This window comes from Montipora capricornis, chromosome 11 (genome assembly GCF_036669925.1).
Source record: "Montipora capricornis isolate CH-2021 chromosome 11, ASM3666992v2, whole genome shotgun sequence".
NCBI lineage: Eukaryota > Metazoa > Cnidaria > Anthozoa > Scleractinia > Acroporidae > Montipora > Montipora capricornis.
In genome coordinates this window covers 10,685,791-10,702,570 of record NC_090893.1, presented here as the reverse complement: position 1 = coordinate 10,702,570, position 16,780 = coordinate 10,685,791, and the positions used below count along the sequence as shown (strand labels likewise).

Genomic DNA, 16,780 nt, shown 5'->3' with positions numbered 1-16,780 from the left:
TCCCTTCTTTCTCTCTTCTTCCCAAGCGTCCCTCGGTCTTTTTATTCTATTGCGTGACTGAACACGACTGCCTAAGAAAAGCGGACCGCTCAAGTGATTTATGAAGGGACTGCAAAGGAAGGCTGGAGAGCAGCTCTTGTAATAAATGATGTGGTCGGCTTGCTACCGAAGTCAAAAGCAAAAGACTAAACAATTGAAACAATGACTTGGACATAAAAACAATAAAAGCTGCTTAAAATACCAAACAATAGCAGGTTATGACAGCTGCTACTATTCTACTTATACTACCCCTCATTCATCCCCTCTATCCACCTGCACCCCCCCCCCCCCAAAAAAAAAAAAAAAACAATGTGTACAGTGTCATTTCAAGCCATTATCCACCACAGAACAACTATAATACACGAAATACGTCTTTTTCTTACTTCGAAACATAGGACGATTTTTCATGAAGCCATTTCAAAATTCCACGTAATCCTGTACCTTCTCTAAAGCTGCACTCTAACACTGTAATATCTTGCCTTGCACAAGCTAGAATATCTGGAAGCCTTATTAAATTACTTATTTCACTCCGACTCATACAACCTCCTATATCAATCTTGTTCAAAATCAAAAGGACGGGCATATCTTGTGTTTCCTTTGAGGACAGAACTTCCAAGAACTGAATGCAAGACGATGCAATCTGAGTTGGCCTCGCTGAGTCCATAACGTACACAAGGTTACGTGATTCTTTAAAATAATTATTCCAAATCGGTCCCATGGCTCCACCAAGCTCCCTGAAAGTATATTTTCTTTTGTTGTGTGTCAAAGTGACTAAATTAACGCCAACTGTCGGTATGGTTGAAGGGGCTTCTCCAAGATCTTCCTTCTGTTGTGCCTGGGCTAAATTGTGCTGTGCAGTGACTGTCTGAAGTCTTTTAAGCATCAGCGTTTTTCCAACTTCTTCTGGCCCTAATAACAACAGCTGTACCTCCGCCATTTCAATAGCTACACAGAAAGCTACAGACAAGAAATTAAAACGCTAACAGCTGAAAAGTAAAATGGTGGAATAAATCTTGGGTAGCCTTCGGAATACTTCGGTTTTATACGGTTGTTGCCGACAACGCTCCGACGATCGTGTTGATGTGTTTTCCAATATGGCGGACGACTTGGATGCTTTCAACCCAAACGAAGATGGCTATCGTTCATTTGAGGCTGTCTTGCCAGATGTAAGTTCATACAACAGAAATAATAGATATTTATCGCGTATTTAAATCAAGAGTTTGTTGTAGTGATAGATCTAGTCTAATATTCACTTCACTGAAAATTCTACACACCCCATCAGTATCACATGATGAAAACAAAACAACTGAAAATGCACTTTACTTTTCAAATTTTGGGAATAAATTAACCGGACAGTTTTCTCAAATGTTGCACAGATAACAACCTTATCATGTAAAATAAAGGAAAGCCGCAAATTGAAGAAAGCACCGACCTAAATTTTGTTTTGAAGCTCTACATAGGAAGAATATTGATTACATTCAGTGCACGTTCCCAGCATACAGAGATTTTTTAAATTTTCACTTTCCATAATATGTAGCAACCTTTTTGGGTTGATTTAGAGGAGGGAGAGGGGGAGAGGGTAAATTTCACTTCACTAAAATTGAGGCTTTTACTTTGAACCACACCTCCCAGTGTTTGTTACTGAAAGATCTTCACCTCCCAGAAAGTGGCAAGTACAAAGTGTTGAGTTTCCATTGTGTAAGAAACAACAAAATATGCACAGAAATCAAAAAAGCTTCTTTAGTTCCAACCTATCAATTGCATACTATTCCTCAGATGGGAAACAAAGAGTGTTTTGAAATACAGGGTTTGGTGGGTAAATGTATATGTTTTTCCAAACACAGTGTAATGGAGTAGAAAACTAGCACTTCACATTACACTCAAATCAGTTATATAGTGTAATGTCATATTAGGTTGGAATGATCTTTAATGTCGATAAGAAGAAAATGTTTAACGATAAAAATCAGCGGTATGACATTTCGACGGGACTTTGTTCATTATCAAATCATTGGTAAAATTAAAACAGTGAATTAGTTTACACGTGCAAATCTCTTTATACTTCTTATATGCATATCAATTTAAGCATTTATCACATCATTTTATATATATGAATATATATATTCACTGTGTCAATTTTACCATTCACTAACTTGATAATGACTGAAGTACGGTCAAAACGATGTCTTTGTTCCGTTGATTTATCGTTAAGAGTTTTAAGAAACCCTAACTTATAAGACGAAAATGGCCTTTAATTAATTTAATCCATTCATTCCTGATGTGGTCCCCATTGGCAAGGAAAATTGTCTGGCATTATAGTAAAATCTACAGTCTTACTCTGAGGAAAGAAAGAGAAAGAGAGTTAAAGCAGACATACTAAGCACTTAATGCCTGGCCCCAAGAGAAACATGGAGTTTTATCTCCCCGAGACCCTCTTCACCTTGGGGAACATAATTTGAGGGTCCAGGGGAACAAAACTCACTGTTTCCTGTGGGGCCAGTCATTAAGTGTTTTGTTATACCTCCCAACTCAAAATAAAACAACACATGGATTTTTACATGGAATTTGCCGCTGTTTCAAAGGTGCACAACCTGACCATGTGCGATTTCAAAGTTCAAGTTGTTGTTTCCCTAGGGAGTTACTGAGTTTTGACCCGTGACACGTGCTCCTCTGGAAAACATATTTGAGTTGGGAGGTATAACAAAATTAATGTAGCTGTTGAGTGGACCTAATTTTTTGTTGCTAACCCATTCATCCCTGAAGTGGTCCCCCACTGTCTGGCATTAGACAGAGTAAATATTATTTTGTGATGAGTCACACATCTCACTTTCAAGATTGAAAGGAAAATATGTGCATCTGATGCATTTAAGTTTTTGCCTAATATGAATACTTATTTGTGCAGAGTCCACGGGAAGATGCAGACAAGTCTGAAATTGATTTTTCTGAATCTGAAATTGAGCGAAGCACTGTATTTCTGGAATCTTTCAAGATGGGTGGTTATGATGAGATGACTCTAGTCAAGGACTTACATGTGACCGTTGATGATCCTGAGAAGCATATGGGGAGCTATGTGAGTTATAATGTGACCACTAAGGTAAGTACATGTTCCTTTCTTTGTCTATTTAAGCAATCGAGGACGTTTTCTGTGTTTCCATAGGCTCATCTAAACATGAGGGGGAATTGGGAGAATTCGACACGGGTATGCAAACCCAAGATGCAAACTTTCTCGAGTGTTTAGGCTATCGAAACACAGAAAAAAGTCCTTTATTGCTTTTATGAAATATTTCTCAAAGATAATTCGACAAATGAAGGAAACAAATGAAGGAAAATTCTTGATTGAAACAGATTTTTTTGATGCACGCTCATATTTCCTACCAGCCAATCAAAATGCGCGTCTGACATCATATAGCCAATCAAAATTGGTGTGATGTCACAACCTGTGTTTCCATACTCTCATCTAAACACAGCTATTGACCAAATTGAGAGTACACGTACTATCTTAATTATTATGTTATAATGTTACATTTGATCATGGCTGGCTATGTGAAGGAAGCAAGGAGGATCTTAGAGTGCAATTATATATCTCATATCTCATATCATTGTATTTTTCTGCAGTTAATAATTACAAGCTAAAATTCTAACTTTTCTGTGGGGTAGAATCTTTCCAGATACATGACCACCCTAGTTAAGGGGAAGATCCTAGTACCATTAAAACTACCAGTACATTAATGTAGAAGATCCAGGTATTAGCAATTACATACAATGTACAATATTTTATTATTTTAATTTATTAAAAGGAACAAAGAAGTGGCTGAGTCTTTATTTGCCTATATAAACCATCAATTTTTATTACATGACATGTATAAACCCTCATCCTAACTTAACTGTCTGTTTGTAAGCAAAAGGAAAAGCTGTTTTTACCTCCTCCATGCCTTGTTTCCTTTCTAAAGGACACAAATAAAGGTACAGTGCAGCTGAAACAGTGGGAATTTACTCAAAAACAATAGTAGAACCGCTTTGTGCATGATGTAAAACAAGCTAAATTTCAAAGGGTATAAGCAATATTATTTTTTCCCCTGGGAAAGTTAAAGATGGAGTGTTTGAAGATTTTTAGGATCGTACTTTTAAAACTCTAATATTTAATTACTATACTGGTCATGTTAACTTTTTAACAGGTTCTGTGGTTGCATTTTTTATTGTTTGGTTTATTGTTCCATTCCTCCATGAATGGAAGCTGTTGCTTGACCTGATTTCTGGCACTCACTTGCATAGCAGCACTAAAGAAATTTTATTATCAACATGCTTTCTTTTTCTTGCTGCAGACTACAAGAGGACAGTTTGATCATCCAGAATATAGTGTTAGAAGAAGATATCAAGACTTCCTTTGGTTGAGACAAAGACTTGAGGAAAGCTATCCAACCCACATTGTTCCTGTAAGAACATAATATTAATACTTTAAATAATAATGATGCATGCCTACATGGAAGTCTTGCAAGTGCAGCTTTATCGTTTTTGTCATAATTCACTGACTTACGTGAATCACCTTACGTAATTAAATCAGCTAGAGAAAAACTCTGGTTTTGTTAAAATCGTTAGTCTTAAAAGTGGAGCAGAAGTGCTCTACTATTTGTGTACACTGCAATTCAAATAAAGTAAAGATTGAAAGAGCGTGGTCAAATCAAATTTTGGTTTTTATGTGAGGGAAAAGCTAGAGTACCTGGAGAAAAACCTCTTGGAGTACAGTGGGGAAGTAACAAAAACTCAACTTATAATAATTATTAGTTATGACTCTGAGTCCGGGAAATAAATTATGTTGCAAAATAAGACAAGGATGTGGAGACTTAATAGATTTTACCCTGTTTAACGCCAAAAGATTTTATTCTGTCTAACTCCAGATGATTTACTCGTCAGTCGGGGTGGTCCATGGAGGTTCAGGTGTCAATGGGTTAAGCAAGATTTGATGACAATTATCGAGATAGCTTTGCAAAAAAACTGTAAAAATCTTGTTGAAAATCACACACTGATTAAAAAATTGCAACAATAGTCAAGTAATTTGTATTCAGCTTTAGGAGTCTAAAGATGTGTATTTGAGAAATAAACTTAGTAGAAATTATAAACTGGACATGATCTTTTTTGCTAAAACCTGTGCATCCTGCTTAATTGGCAACTGATTAATTAATAGTTACCAAATTTTCTTTTTGTTGCAGCCATTACCAGAGAAGAAATCATTTTCCAAGCACTTTGACAGATTTAGCACTGAATTCCTCAAGTCTCGTCAAATTGCACTCAACAAGTTTGTTAGTCGGATAGCAGATCACCCTGTGATGTCTTTTAATGACAATTTCCATGTATTTCTTACTGCCAAAACATGGGTATGTATCTTAGACAACTACTTAGTCTTTGTTGCTCAACAGCAGTGGAGGAGTTTTTTTCCTCGTGATTGTAGTTTTTTCACTGAAATTGTTGGCTGTAGGGAAATCAGATGAGACTTCATGGTTGGGTCTACAACTGTAGCGTGTCTGCTTTAGCAAAAGATTACAGTGCAATACTCTAAACAGGAAGAACTGATGACAACAATAAAAGTGATGATGACAATGTCGATGAGGACAGATATGTCCAGAAATTAACATGATTTGTACTATGATTTACATTTCTTTTGATAGGCCTAAACCTTGCTCCTCAGGTAAAGATAAACAACAGCATCATTTTATTCCAACCTAAAAATAATGCTAAGCCTAACACGTATGTTACTCCTCCAGCGCAGAGAATTTTCAATAATCACCAATGTAATTATACTAACATTCAATGGCAAACTTTCTAAAAGTTTTTGTGAAAAATTGTGGTGTTTTTTTTTTTTTTGAAAACTTTAGGAACTCACATCAGTTAAGAAACAGAGTCCTGGATTAATGAGCAGAATGAGTGATTCGATGAGGAATATGGCATCTTCATGGATGCTGAAAAACAGGGAGCCTGAATTTCAGGAAGCGGCTGAATACACTAAAAATTTCAGAGAAAAGATGGTGGCTTTAGAGACAATTTCTGACAAAATAGCAAAGGATAGATTTGGTGAGAATGTGTTTTTTCTTACAGAGGAGTATTGAGAGGGCAAAATTAATATTTTGTTGTCCCTCATCCTTTTTGCAAGTATTTGCTCTTCTGAAAGCATCTTCTTTCCTCATTCTCAACACTTATCCACTGTTAATTTAATGTTATGCATGTTGGTACATTGTACCATGCAACCTAAATGTTGCATGTAGGCAAGTCTCAAGCTTATGCAGCAGAGCTCATGACAAGTGTTCTGCCGCAGTAATTGAGGATAGCGTTATGATTAACGTTGGTTTTTAATGTTTGGGGGGAGGGGGATGGGTGAACAGGAGTATGTTACTTGGAGAAAAACCTCTCAGGAAAGAGTAGAGAAGCAAAAAGATCAACCTACGTAATGCCAAGTCATGGAATTAAACCTGGGACACAGGTGTGATTGGGACTGTTTTAGAAAATGTGCCTACCCTGCACCATAGTGATTCAAGTTGTGTGTCCCTTAACCAGCAAACCCCTTAAGACTTTGGTGAGCCAACTGATTGGTGTAAATTAGCCACTCAAAAGGACCAAAAGGAACCAAAGAGCTCCTTATGAGTCAAGGATCCTTGCTACAATTGGCATGGTGAGTTATGCCATCAACAATGCTTTGCCTGATAGAACTTGAACAATTACTGGTAAATCAGTGAAATGCATGTGTGACACAATTTTTACAAAGCTGCCCAGCATTTAAGCAAGATGAATAGAAAAGATCATTCAGTGATTTACTGACATTTGTTCTTGGTTCTTGCCTTGTTGCAGATCTTCTTGAGGTATACAAGGAGTACATTCCAATCTTTAACTTATGGGCAGATTCAGAGTCCAAGCTATCAGACCCTTTACATGCTATGGCTGATGCTTTTGACAAAAATATATCATCTCTTAAATCATTGGTAAGGATGAATATGCATGAGTAAAAGGAACAAAACAAAATATGATGATCATTCTCTTCATCACTTTATACCTACACTCAAATGTATGACATTTCATAGATACTACAAAATACAGCCCTCAGTGCGACCTTTCCAATGTGAGATGGGCAAACTATTTGTACTTAACCCCTTCAATGCTGAGAGTGATACTTAGAGGTTTTACTCTGCCTAACGCCAGACAATTTTACTTGTGAATGGGGATGGCTCAGGGATGAATGGCATAAAGGCCATTTTCTGCTTATCAACATTTAAAAGTTCATTCCAACTTACCGGTAATAAGACATTACATTTAAGCTGAGTTTTTTCGCCTAGCAACACACGCTCTCATTGGTTACTTTGAGGTCATATGACATCTAACAATAAAACTGTTTCCCCGCCAAAAGTCTCTGAGCGGGTTTCAATGCAAAATCTGAATTGAGAAATAATTTCTTTAAAATCCATACTACAGATTTTGTGTTAAAATGTTCTCATACAGTTGCATTAAAACATTGTGAAAAACATGATTAACTTGCTGTTTTAGTCACATGATTTACTAAATATGTTTCTGTGTCGAACCATACAAACTAGTTTAATAGAACACACTTGACAGAAAAAAAGATTAAAGCCACCCTCCTTAATATGATGATTTATTTTGCAATGGTGTTGTATGAGTTTGCATCTGCCATGCATTATTTTTATTATTTCCACTTTGTACACCAAAGGAATGTTTCCATATTGCTTTTTGGTTGTGTTGGAATGCGCCAGAAATGCTCCAATAACTTAATTAATGCATTATGAAATAAAGCATTTGTTCAATTAGTACTGCAACAGTCATAATTTGATTAAATTTGCTTTGGTGTTTTTTTAAGTTGAAAGCTCAAGATCCAAGATTTATGGAACCCTTACATGAATATGTGCTTTATACAGATGCTATTAAGGTTTGTGCTTGACATTAAAAAATAGAGAATCCTGTATTTTTGACTGGTTTGGGGGATGTGACTTCAAAACGATTGCCCATTTTTTGGCGGAATCCAAGTGCCATTTAACCCCCAAAAACTTTTAAAATGTAGACAAAAGACACAAAAAGTTATTATTACTGAGTGTTCTTTTCTAAACGTTTGTTCATGCCTTGAGTGGGCTATCAACTCCTTGAGTTCTCGTTTCTACTTCACTGATGACAAAGTCTCAATGAGGTATAGTGAGTGGGTTTCAGGTGCTCTTTGGATCACTCGATCAATGGGCTCTTAAATTTCGGATTTCGTTAGGGCGGCTGAATTGGTGTATGAATGTGCTCGAAATGGAATGGTGAAGCGCGCTTGTCGCCGTTTCGAATCTACCCTTCGCTCGTATTTCATTATTTTTAGGGGTAGTTCTGATTTTGCCATAAAGTCTTAAAGTCATAGTAGAATATATATCCCAATGCTCGACATTTCATCAATGAGGAGTCTCACAGAGACTTTTATTTCTTGTTTGATCTTTTCCCATTCTTGTAATTTATTTTCATTTAAATTTGGTCTGGCATTGATGCGACACCATTCCTTTGCAGATGATTATGAGAGTAGAGTCTTGTTTTTTTTGCAGAGTACTCTTAAACATCGAGACACCGCTCAAATGGAATATGAAGTAACGTTAGAGGAATTATCAAGAAAAAAGGCTGAGAAGGAAGAGGTAGAAAGGGTATATTTAGCCATCCAGGCCCTCCCCTTGAATGCCTTCAGTACCAAACATAGAAACGCGATATTTAACCAGCTTGAAGTATGTCCCTAGTCACGTAGATATTCTTCCTTGACATCGTCTTCTTGGTGGGCTACCTTCCTCTCTTTTTTCACTCTGCTACCACTTTACATAACTCCAATGGGCGCATATTTTTTGTTTTGCTTTGACACATTGTTTGGCATTATCTAGGTGTGGTGAAGAAGTACTACCTTAAGAAAAATTCAGATAATACAGCTTTGTCTCGGCCTCCCTTCCTCACACACTTTCCTCTTTGGAATATAGGCTACAGGAGAAAGTTGTGTTCAGCAGTATGCAACTATAATAGGTTGCAGTGATAGCTCTCTAGAAAGTAAATCTCCATTTGATCTTGGACAAAACCAACAGTTCCTTAAACTCTTCCCCGGCATAATTGCTAAGGGATCTCCCTTTCACCAGTAAAATTGTCCATGTTAACAGGGGAAAAAATCTCTACGGTAATTTTGTGACATCAAGGAGTAAGCATGTAGTTTGCTCAGAAAACGATATTTTAGAATTTTTTTTTTAGTTACTTAAACTTTTTATGTTGCTATCCTTCAGCTGGAAAAAGGAACTGGTGGTGGTCGTTGGTTTGGTAAAGAGACAGAGCAGTCGAAACAAGACAAACTAGATAAAGTTGATACAAGTATAGAGGAGGTAAGTGGCAAGTGGTTTGATAAATCACTTGCCCTCAAAAGTGACACTTGTAGATGTTACTCTTTCTAACGCCATACGATTTTACTCATCAATGGGGCCCCCCACAGGGCTGAAAGGTTTAACCATGCACGGCAAATGAATCGATTAGCATCTTGATATACTTTGACAGAAGTCCATGTGGTTTCGTTTTCAAGAGAACACCAAGGTTTGGTGTAGGAAGTCGGCTGGATAAGCATTCGGGCTCTTGACGTGCTGTACATGTTCCAGCACGCGGCAATGTCCATTTTAACTTTCCGCTGTTTCCGCTAAGGTGGCCTCGTATGCGGACAAGAAAGTGTTGAATTTGTAATGACATCTTCCCTTTGTTTAAATTTGTGGTCTTTGAATGAAACCAATAGACTGCAGATTATGTCTTGAATGCCCTGTTGGAACGTAAACGAGGATAGACTCAATTCGCAAAGAGTAAGAGACGAAGTCTTTACCACATTGGGGTATAGGCTCGATTACCATCCGCACACACTATACCCGAACTCGACTGAGCGACGGAAATCGAGCTTACGATGGGGTCGGTCCGGCAGAATCGCGCACCTCAAATCGGGGCCTCTGGGGGAAATCAGACAGCAAGAGCAATTAATTAAGAAAGTGTTGAATTTGTAATGACATCTTCCCTTTGTTTAAATTTGTGGTCTTTGAATGAAACCAATAGACTTCAGATTATGTCTTGTATGCCCTGTGGAACGTAAACGAGGATAGGCTCAATTCGCAAAGAGTAAGAGACGAAGTCTTTACCACATGGGGGTATTGGCTCGATTACCATCGGCACACACTATACCCGAACTCGACTGAGCGGCGGAAATCGAGCTTACGATGGGGTCGGTCCGGCAGAATAGCGCACCTCAAATCGGGGCCTCTGGGGGAAATCAGACAGCAAGAGCAATTAACTCGATCTCAGGCAATTTATTGGATACTGCAGTCTTCCGTTTACTTTCCTCACGACTGACAGGGTTTTTTTTTTTTGCAATTTTTTGCACCAGCTCTCAAAACTTGCCGAATCAGGCAGTGATAGACTGGAGTGTGCCAATGTCGATCTGAAAGCAGACATTGAACGATGGCACAAGAACAAAAGAACAGACTGGAGAGATCTGTTCACTGAATACTCTGAGAGACATATCAATTATTATCAGGAGGTAAGAGTCTTATCTTCATTCAAATAGGGTTATCTGGAGCATCCATTGTTTAAACTCCTTCACTGAGGTGATTTGATTCACAGAGTCGACCCATAGAACTAATTTAGTAAGGGTAGTTATGAATAACGAGCTTAGCTTTTTTTAGCGTAACAATTAGCATAAAGAAATAGTTTCAGCGTACACTCCCTCGGAACTAACTTGCCTTAGCGCCTCTCTTTCCGATCTTCTAAATTTCCAGCCAGTATGCTGATCTCCATTTTTTTTAAACCGTAAACAAAGGCTTTTGTCCACAAAGTTCCGTGAATGCGCCAGAATGGTACCATTCGACTCCGCACTAGCAGAGTGTCATCTGAACCTAGCTGAATGACTTGGCTCCCAAGGGTTTCCTTTACTTCAGTGGTAGAGCTTCCGAGCAAGCAAAAAAATTGGGGAAATCGATATTTATTTTATTTATTTTTAACACTAGCATAAGTCGATGAATTCGGCTAATTTCTTTTTCTATGTTGATCGAGCGATTTCTTAAAGTTACTCTCGCTAAAAATGCTCTCACTGCGCTTTCACTTTCTCCTATTCATTATCAAGAGAATGTCATTGGTAGCCTTTATGAATCAATATCTTATTTCTGGCAGTTGTAGCCTGCGAAATCGGCAGAAATAGATATTTTGCCGGCATGGACCAGACGACTGGGTCGGGGTGTCTGTGCGTCAGGTAGCTGGTACTAATGTTGACGTTCACTGATTTTCACACAGTGCTTGACCGCTTGGCAAGATGCTCTAAATATTGTATCAGGAAGTACACAAGATCGGGACCAAGATTTAGAAGATGAAGATTCCTAAAGAATTATTGTGAACGGTGCAATGAAAGAAAACCTCCCTCTGTTGAAATCCGTTATCGTGAAAGAACTATCTTTTTCTAATATCACCTGTCCTGACTTAGATTATTTGCGATATGTTCTCTGAAATAACTGGTGCTTTTCACTACATTAATTTTAAGTACGTGTCTTTTCGCATGTGGTTTCTTCAATAGCGAAAACAAGTCTGGTTTTCCCAGTCTTGCAGAATTTTGTGGACTTACTGTAATTACATTATTTTCGAGTATCAAAGAGGAAATGAAGCTGTAACTGTAGGCAAGGATGGGAGGCTGCAGTTCACAAATTCAGTAATTTAAGGTAGTATTAGACGGTGACGTCATTCTCGTCACCAACGCGTCGGATCGACCCAAGGCTCTGGGAAAGTCTATGTAGGAGAACATGCGCCGTGGGTTTCTTGTAGCCAAAAATTGGTTGTTTGAGCCTTAAGGCGCCTGCTCACTCCTCATGCTATCATAAATGTACCAAGTAGAGACACTTTTGATTGTTCGTCACGAAAACCAATGAGAAGACACTTTGTTTCGGGATTCCCCAGAGCTCTTCTCGCCCTCAGTCAAGAGAAGAGCTCTGGGGTCGAGATTGCGTTCATTGCGTTTCTTGCTCTTACTTTCTGACGCATGATGGTGACCATCGTTTGCGCATGCTCTGTTCCCTGGGTGTTAAATTGTCTGTACTTAAGTAATACATAATTGTAATTTCGACAAGTAAGTACCGCAGGAAACGAAATGCCCAAGTTTTCAAAACGTCCGCGATTTATTAAAATTCAAGAAAAACAATCAACCAAATTTGATCTGTTAAAATTCAACTGAACCTGTGAAGCATAAAAATAAGGATGTGTTTGAGTTTAATCACCGGAACCTCGAGGTGATGCCTTTTGTCTGACTGAATTTTAACATATTGTTATTGAATTTTATATGACGTTGACTGCAGCCAACTCGGCTCTACGCTCGTTGGCAAGTCACCATCTTGCTCTCTAACGGGCTCTTGTCCAATAATTTTCAAGTAAAGTTGTCGCTTTTCATTAACGTTTCACATAAAGAAGCTGATAAAGCAGAGCTATTTTCCAATGTACAAAAAAAATTTCATTTACCAACCATGCAACGAGCTGTCATTTATTTCAAGGAAGCAATATGTATTTTAAAGGGTGCTAGTCTACGGAAATTTATTTTGAAATGATACGAAACAATAATTAATGTTACATAGAAACTCAATAAAGTTACAATTGACTCTACGTTTCTCTTTTCTGAAGACGTGGATAACTGACATATAGCTCTCCAACTCTCCATTCTCGAACCCTCGGCTAGCTGAATAGTAACAACAGGATTCAGAGACCAGGAAAAAGCCATGCTCTTTAAAACAAACAAAACATTCAGTGAAGCGCGCTGATAAAGAGCTAATACATCTTATCAATCTGGCCACTGTTGAACTGACACCACAGCCGAGGTGATGACCATATTTTAGTGCTTTATCTCCTACTCATCCTGGCTGCACTTTTTTCCTGACATCTACTCATTAACTACGCATTAGCGCGAGGTGGGCTGGAAAAAGCCCGTACGGCCCTGTTTAAAAGTAACGCGCACTGCTCTGTGCGGTGGGATTTTAGAGGATTTCGTCGCTTCTAAACATCCAAGTTATTTACAGCCAGGAAAGCAAATACAAACAACACATTAGATAATCTTTATTTTTCAATTTGTAAGTTTTTTGTCCAAACTTCATCTACTGGGTGCTCATGAATAGCGCAAAGAGCCCATTTGATAAAATGCTTATTGACTGAGTTTAAGTCAGTAAGGGCACTCGGTCCGCACGCGATTACCTCGGGTCAAATATGAGTAAGGGAGGGCCACACGGGAAAATATTTGACCCGAGGTCATCGCGTGCGGACCGAGCGCCCTGACTGACTTAAACTCAGTCAATAAGCATTTTATCAAATGGGCTCTTTGCGCTATTCATGAGCACCCAGTAGATGAAGTTTGGACAAAAAAGTTGCAAATTTGCACAGAGAGATTATCTAATGGGTTGTTTGTATTTGCTTTTCTGGCTGTAAATAACTTGGATGATTAGAAGCGACTGAATCCTCTAAAATGGCACCTCACCGAACAGTGCGTGTTATTTTTAAACAGGGCCGTACGGTTTTTTCCTGCCCACCGCGCGCTAATGCGTACGGCCTCATAAGTATGCGCGGAATTTCAATGAAAGCTCGCACGGGGCCGTACGGGCCATATGATAAGGGCGAATATTTTCTGACTGAAGGAAATCTTATTTTCGGTTTTTGCTCCGGTTATAGAATGATACGGTTAACACGGAATACGCGCCCATTTTTTGCGAAAATTTCATCGGCCAATGCACTGCTTGTTTGTATCTGGACTCATTATTTGAGTACGTTCTTTTGGAATACCTTTTTCAGTTATTACGTAATCCCAAACCGGAATAGTAAATTCAGGTTGTGATGGAGTGGGGATATGACACGATGAAACAACCCTTGAAGTCCCTTGATGTTTTGAGCAATAACACAACAAGTGTTTATCTATATCTCGGGGTGGGCTAGTGAGGCCAAATTATGGAGTAACTGCAGAGTACCCCGACACTATTGTAGGTTTACTTTTAACAAAAATGTTAAACTTAAACATTTACTGTGTGCCTGTCGTTGCTACGAGTCAAGTTTGATATCTCCCCCTTCCGAGTCTAAAATACGTATGACGTTTTGTTTACTGACCTATTTCAAACTGCATGACTGAGCTTTTATGCATTAAGAAGTGGACAATAATTGCTAAACAAATTAAGATATGATTGGTTTGTCAGAGTCGTGCACTAATGCTCGAAAACATCTCTTCTTACTGGAAAAGAATTATAATTTCCTTTATGATCTTAATTAACTACTATGGACAAGGCTTTTTTGTGTTTTAGTGAAAAAAAGACGGCAAAAAAGGTGACGAAGTTCCAATAGACGCGGAAGAAATATTGGCCGTTGTTTTTTACACAAAAGATTACATGCAAATTCAGTCTGCTTAGCAGACTACAAAATAAAGTGGATCACTCAACTGTTTAGTACCCTTTTGCAGTGAAAGATGCTAGTCACGTCTTTCGATCATTTGACTAAGTGGTACGTAGTGTCGCGAGTCATGAAAGTGGAAATCATCACAAAAATGAAATTCTAATCGGCTTGCATCAATTGCTAATGCAATCAGTAAGTGATTACAGTTGTTCACGCCTTTTACCATGATCCCTTGTTGTATTTGTTAACGGCAAACTAATTGATCAGGGGACCGATTTATAACTTCTCAAACATATCAGAGAGAAGGGACCAGCGTGGAAAATTAGACCAGAAACCAAGAGGCAGAAACCATGATTGAATTTGGACGAAAAGTTCGAAGACTACCCAAGGATTTGGCAAACGAGAGAGCTCGGATAAGAAAAGGTAAAGTTTTTGGAGGAAAGCGATTAACTAATCTCCAAACAATGGACCATTTGACTTTACCAAACATCGCAACCACACAATTAACACAAAACTGGGACATCTTTGGCGACAACTGGAGGAATTTACGTGAGGCGAAAATAGATGACAAGGGAAGAGCCGCCACACCGCATCAGCCGATAACTAAACAAGGAAGGCTGATGGACAGCACATCCATGTTAGAACACAGCGGAGATAATTTTCTGGAGAATTTCGAAGGCTTACTTGTTTCCAAACTACACGTTCGAGGCGAAAGCACTGAAGAGCCCAAAGAATTTTCGACGAGTCCTAATTCAAAAAGGCAAAGAAAGCAATGCTATCCAAGCACCAAAAGCCGGGACAGTGGATTTTTTGACGACTCCTCTTGCAACGATTATACCGCAGTGGCGCATGCAATTCCGGCCTCGTCAGCTAACAGCGTGGATAAGGCCTTGTGCGGAAGAGAAATAGCAACAGAGCCTAAAAAAAGACCTAGAGTAGGACTGGAGTTAAAGATGTTATTAAACCAGAATAAACCCGTTGTCAGGAACACAGAGAGGTTTTACGGCGCTCGGGCTAAAATGTGCTTACAATCGACTCAATCACTTCACGCCGACTTAATTGCGTTAAAAAACGTATCAAGTCACAACAAAGGTTCCATTTCAGACCCTGGTTTAAAGACGAAGGAACGTTGTCTTAAAATGAGAGAGGTCACGTTGTCAAAGGCAAATTCAGACGATGATAGAGTGAAACAGTTTGCGGACAGTTCTCTTGCTGTATTCAAAACGAGGCGCGATCTCAATTCAGGGAAACTTAAGTCGTGCCCACCGTTTTCTTTAACGGAGCGGCGATGCAAAAACAAGGAACGCGTGCTTGACCCAAACAATTGTGATCATGTCGTGGAATCTGAAGACGTAGAACAGGAAGAGAGAAGTGCAAGGAAATGCTCAAGCTGTCCTGTCGATCTACCTTCTTCTGAGAGTAAACAAAAACCATCAAATGATGACTTGAACAGAAACTTAGATTGTGCGATATCCACTCTTGACTTGACCGGAAAAGATATAACGGACGCTTTTCAGTCGAAAGAAATTATCGGCGTCAATGTTAAATGCCAGGAATGGTTGAATAGGTGGATTGGCTGCAACCAGGTTTAACAAACAATCAATGACAGTGATCAATATTCATTCCTATGAGTTGAAAGAGACTATTATTAAAGCATTTTTTTACGAAAATAGACCCCGTCTTCAGGTATGTTTGTTGATGGGATGGTGATTCGCATTACATGTACATATTGGTAGTTAATTCCGTGTAATTTGTAATCAAGGCTGCCCTGGAAATGGAGTGACAACATCTGAGAGCTATGATACCTTCAAACTTAAATAACTTTTTCTCTCGAAAATATAACCATATCTATATGTGTATGGTTTAACGACTCTTTAAAGCCTTTGCATATTATTTCATCATGCCACGTTGGATGAGATAAACGGGGATGTATCCCTCATTAGCGTTTTTTCGTCATCATCAGACATTTGTTTCACAGGTCACATTTGGAGCAGTGATGGTCAGCTGGGCTTGTGGGTTCAGTTGGAGTAAGGGATGAAATGACTTCGCCGGAATCTATGATCTGTGTTTTTGGTAGCTCAAAGGCTCGGTAGCTCGGCAGAGCAGCTCATAACTGTGTCACTTTATCAATTACTGCAGAGCAACAATGTATAGCTTAGTCGCCTTTGTCTCCATACAATTAAATGTAAGTGGTGGTAAAGTTGTATTTGAATAAAAGGACACAAAAGGTGCGGGAACCAATCAATTGCTTACTTAGAAAAGTTTCCAGGAGCCCAATACACCATTTCTTCATTCCCATGAAAAGAGAACTAAATGAAGTCCG

The 16,780-nt window shown here is 38.7% G+C and overlaps 3 protein-coding genes across 3 annotated transcripts; 2 read left to right on the top strand and 1 right to left on the bottom strand.

Annotated features, from left to right (window-relative positions):
* Positions 1–313: 313 nt before the first annotated feature.
* LOC138022920 (ADP-ribosylation factor-like protein 16) lies at positions 314–1,074 on the bottom strand. Its single transcript, XM_068869934.1, has one exon. It carries the CDS (start codon positions 974–976, stop codon positions 419–421), a length of 558 nt encoding a protein of 185 aa, XP_068726035.1. The 5' UTR covers positions 977–1,074; the 3' UTR covers positions 314–418.
* Positions 1,058–12,696, top strand: LOC138022918 (sorting nexin-7-like). Its single transcript, XM_068869932.1, has 11 exons — positions 1,058–1,205; positions 2,939–3,130; positions 4,359–4,469; positions 5,244–5,408; positions 5,907–6,102; positions 6,874–7,004; positions 7,892–7,960; positions 8,604–8,690; positions 9,315–9,410; positions 10,445–10,597; positions 11,347–12,696. Exons 1-11 carry the CDS (start codon positions 1,134–1,136, stop codon positions 11,431–11,433), a joined length of 1,359 nt encoding a protein of 452 aa, XP_068726033.1. The 5' UTR covers positions 1,058–1,133; the 3' UTR covers positions 11,434–12,696.
* Positions 12,697–14,501: 1,805 nt separating this feature from the next.
* On the top strand, positions 14,502–16,404 carry LOC138023644 (uncharacterized). Its single transcript, XM_068870686.1, has one exon. The coding sequence runs from the start codon at positions 14,808–14,810 to the stop codon at positions 16,047–16,049; it is 1,242 nt and encodes a 413-aa protein (XP_068726787.1). The 5' UTR covers positions 14,502–14,807; the 3' UTR covers positions 16,050–16,404.
* The last annotated feature ends 376 nt before the right edge of the window (positions 16,405–16,780 follow it).